A 4,835-nucleotide genomic window follows, 5' to 3' on the forward strand; every position below is an offset into this window, starting at 1 on the left:
TGGGACAGGCGAATTTGCCAACTCAACAGTGGCAGCCGCTACGAGGCCGACCACACCCAGGTTGTTGAGTACAAGAAGCCTTCCACGTGTATTTACGGAGAGATAATTTGAATCAACACTGTTACATCACTTAGACGTGACGTTAAAGTGCCAGAAACAGCCGATCGTGGACATTGACTCAAAGATTCCCATACCGAACTTGGAATTTATACTAACTTAAAAATTTGCTTTTAATTGTTGTTGTAGCCTTTTTTGTTTAAAAGGGTCATTTTACGTTTTGAATAATCACTCTAGAAAAATAATGGCAACACAAATTAATTTGTTGTTGTTGTTGTTGCCGTTGCTGTTGCTGCTGCTGTTAATGCTGTTGCTGTTGATGCTGATGTTGCTGTTGTTGCTGCTGTTGTGATGCTGCTGTTGTTGCGGGTTTTTTTTCGGGGGGGTATTTAATTTTTTTTTTTTTCTTTTTTGGGGGGGGGGTGAGATGTTTAAGGCTGTTTGTTCGTTGTTGGTTGTTTTCTTGTTTGTTGTTTTTGTTTTTTAAAAACATTTTTAAGATTCAGTTTTGTTAACATACTTTTATTGCAGTTCTTCAGTCAACTGCATTTAAAGACTAAAATAATTTCACAGAATGCTGATAAGCATTACTACCATCTTTATAGCAACGATGTTTATAGATAAACATAACATACACATCACTATTTCATCTTTAGAGGAAATTACTATTAATATACAAAGTATTATGACAACCTTTAAGAGCTAGTGCACTTAATAAAAGAATACAAAATTTACTCAAGTATAGCAAAAGGAGAAAGTATCAAGACTATCAAAATATTTAAAGGTATGCCTACGTTATGTACAGTACAAACAGAATATATTTGTCCGCAAGTTCTATCGTTTCATCCCCGGCCAGTGTCCCAGGGAATTCTGTCCGGCGGAGGGTTCGGTCCCCATCATTGGAAACTATCGTGAGCTTGATGAGGAGGGGTTCAAAATAGTGTGCTATCAGTACACAGTTTGCCGTAAAAATATATAAGTCAAAACAGCGCTAATTAGTCGTATAAGACATGATTTTGACTAACTTACATCAAAGTCATGTCTCGTACGACTAGCGTTGTTTTGACTCATATATTTTTACAGTGGGGTGGGGGAAATCTCCTTCCACACCGGCAACCGATAAGCCGTGATCGCACTGGATTAAAGCTTTATACACTTTCGGTAAACAGTATTGTCCAAGTCCCACACTTCGTGTGTCACAACTTATATATAAAATAACAAACCTGTGAAAATGTAGGTTTACGTCATCGGAGTCGGGAGAAAATAACGGGAAAACCCACTCTTGTTTCCACACGTTTCACCGTGTCATGACATGTGTTTAAAATAAATCCGTAATTCTCGCTATCGAGAATTGATATTGTTTTAATCTTTTCTCAAAAAGTAAGGCATTTCATGGAATGATATTTCAAGAGAAGTTTTTCACCATTACCTTCTGTAAACTCTGTAAGTAATTTGTAAATCTGTGAACTTTTTTTTTCCTTTTCTGTACCGGAAGTGTATAATGGCTTTAAGGGTAACTTAAACATGACGCTGGGCAACATGCCGACGGGTTAACACTTTCCCACCGTCCGCACTTGGATTTGTTTGATTTGGGTAAACTTACCAAGACCGTTGGTAAAACAAAACGAGCTGGCCCCTGAGAACCTTTGACAGCACTTTTTGGTTTTCGGCTCGATGCATTCCTGATTTTTGCTACTTACATTGAATAGTTCGATAATAACGAACATTGTATTCTTCCATGACAAAACAAGTCAGCTTCTTCGGGTCATTGGCGGATGGGAGATTTAAGCCGAGTCGTCGCGTCCGCATTGGACTTTCTGGCTCGGTTAAACTGACCTGGTCAATCTTCCTGGGCACTTTTGGCTCGGTTATCGGGTCGGAACAGTTACCTGGGACGAAAACTTCCTGTGTTGTTCGCATTGGACTTAAAATGGGTAAGTTACCCATTGGCTCGGTTAGTTTACCCAAATTAAGTCCAATGAGAACGGGGCTATAGACGTATGCGTATGGACACTCACAATGGGAGACTTTTTGAAAGCTCTGCCACTAGAGGGCAGCAGACCTACCAGGCAAGGGTGCACAACTCCTATAACAAACAATGGTAAATGCTAAACATTCAAAAATACTCAAAAAATATTTAGAAGTCTCTCAGCCTCTTGAAAATTAAATCAGATACATTGTCATACAACTACACTTCAGATTTCTTCTCATTTTTTGGTAGGTCAGCATTTTGGAATTTTTGCTAATTACCCTAGAAGAAACACTCCTAAAACCTCATGCACACCGCTTGTTATCATAGGGGAACTCGTGTCCAGTACGTCCTGTTCCAGAACAGTTTGGTTTATGCTGGCATTGTGTTATGAGAAACAAAATACAGTTTGGCTAAATCTAAATACAAAATCAAAAACACGCAAAACACAAGGTATTTGCTGTCAGTGACCGTCACTCATGCTTCTCCTTTTCCTAAGTTGTTGACATTACCTGGCGGAGAGCGCCCTCTTTTGGTGATTGGCAGATAGTCTAAAGTTTCCCAAATGAAGACACATACAAAAATTGTAATGAATAAAGGGTGGTCTTAGTTGGTATGACACTGATCTAGAATGAGAAAGGTCGTTGGTTCGAATCCCAACGCATTTGATTCTTCACATAACTCTTAAAAGTAAAATGTATTCAATGCTAAACACAGTCGGTCTATAAGAACAAAACCAAAATCAGTGTAATAATAACACACACACAAATAACAATATAATTACTCTTGGTATACGCATAAGTTAAAGACATTAGACACTATTAGTAATTGTCAAAAAAACCAGGCTTCTCACTTGCTTTATCTCAATTTATGCATAAAATAACAAACCTGTGAAAAGTTCAGCTCAATCGGTCGCCGAAGTTGCGACATAATAATGAAAGAACACACCCTTGTCATACGTACGAAGTTGTGTGCTTTCAGATGCTTGATTCGAGACCTCAAATTCTAAGTCTGAGGTCTCAAAATCGAAATGTACTCCACTTCAGAGGGAGCCGTTTCTCACAATGTTTTATATTATAACACCCCTTACAATTATTCTGCCTGCTCATTGGTTTAGAGCGCGTCACATGACATGTCTTAGTTTTGCTAGACAACGGCCGTGTGATAGTGTGTCGGTTTGCCATGCGCTAGTCCGAAGACTAGCACACGGCGGGCAGTACCCGGACGTCCGTTGCGTGTACGAGGATGATAAATTAATAGTCTGTAACCATTTCGGATTGCACGACACATGCAGCACAGTAAAAGTTTTTGCAATCTGTATTCGCGTCGTCCGCGGATTTTAGCATTCAGGTCTGTAACTGAATAATGATAGTACAGTATTTAGAAATGTTCGGGGTGTTATACAACAAATATTGACTGCTTGTACTCGTGCAATGGTTCAAATTATGACTCCCTCGGCGATCCCCGTAGCGTTCTATTTTCCCTCGGCTTCGCCTCGGGAAAATAGCACGCTCCGGGGATCACCTCGGGAGTCATAGTTTTAACCATAGCACTCGAAGCAGTCAATATTTGTATACTATCAACCTCTCACCATTACTCGTTACCAAGTAAGGTTTTATGCTAATAATTATTTTGAGTAATTACCAATAGTGTCCACTGCCTTTAATACAATGACATTTGTTTACACAGATAACTTACCATGCCTCCTTTTACAGTTGGCTTTTGTTCAATGTTAACGTCAGTGGTAATTGAGTGTAGCTCGCACCAACACCACGCTCATTTGTTACAAACAAAATTTTAATTTTGTCAGGATAATACCGTCAAAGACTTTGACTTAGCGCAAATTCATCAGCATGAGCAATAAAATACATCACAGCCTACTGTGTTCATTTTAACCTCTTAAACAACCTTGTCACTTGAGACGGGGCAAATTGTTCGATTGGGTCCAAACAGACAAAGGCAATAATAAATGCTTGCCCTGCCTGACAGGTGTGGATAGTTTTAGTAATAATACCAATTTATCACAACAGCACACAAAATATTCCTCACTCAGCTTTCTGTGACCAACCTCAACATCACCAGAGCAAACCTGAGTTTCTATACTCTCTGAAGAACAGTTCAAGAGATACCTGCAAAGGCAAGATGGTTGAACATTCCAATTTGAAGCAATGGCGCCTGCTTGCGTCGTGTCAAACCGCCCACACCTCACGAGAGATACCGACCACCAACGTCCGTGCCTGCGCCACTGTGTGCGACTACGACCCCAGATGTCGCTCCTTTAACTTGCTGCATTTTGGGACAGGGGAGAGGATTTGCCAACTCAACAACGGCACCCGGTACGAGGCCGACCACACCCAGTTTGTGAAGTACAATAAATCTTTCACGTGTATTTACGGAGAGAGATAATTTCAATCGCCACTGTTTTTAGCCACCATGAGAAGAAGAAAAAACTTGATGGCGCTCAATTTCAAGAAACAGCCGATCGTTGACTTTTTACTCAAAGATTCGTAGCCCAATGTAATGACTACTTCGGAATTTGAATTAATCATTGTTTTGTTTTTATCCTTAAGCAATGTAGCAATATTTTCAATTACAAAACAAAACAAAACAAAACAATCTCTCAATTTTGTCTCCTGACAGAAAACCAATGGTATTATTATATTATAAGTCCTTGAACAATACAAAATCAGCCAATGAGATTTGACGGAATCTCCTTCAACGTCTAGCATTTTGGGACAGGTGAATTATTTGCCAACTCAACAGTAGCACCGCTACGAGAGGCCAACCACACCCAGTTTGTGAAGTCCAA

The 4,835-nt window shown here is 39.8% G+C and overlaps 1 protein-coding gene across 1 annotated transcript; it reads right to left on the minus strand.

Moving 5' to 3' along the window:
- Positions 1 to 314: 314 nt before the first annotated feature.
- On the minus strand, positions 315 to 4,032 carry LOC139945387 (uncharacterized; the record flags this gene model as incomplete). The annotated part of the gene is made up of 2 exons (XM_071942735.1): positions 315 to 389; positions 3,943 to 4,032. Coding segments are annotated over 2 exons (165 nt in total), but the record flags the coding sequence as incomplete, so codon positions are not given.
- Between the last annotated feature and the right edge of the window lie 803 nt (positions 4,033 to 4,835).

This window comes from Asterias amurensis, chromosome 12 (genome assembly GCF_032118995.1).
Source record: "Asterias amurensis chromosome 12, ASM3211899v1".
Classification (NCBI taxonomy): domain Eukaryota; kingdom Metazoa; phylum Echinodermata; class Asteroidea; order Forcipulatida; family Asteriidae; genus Asterias; species Asterias amurensis.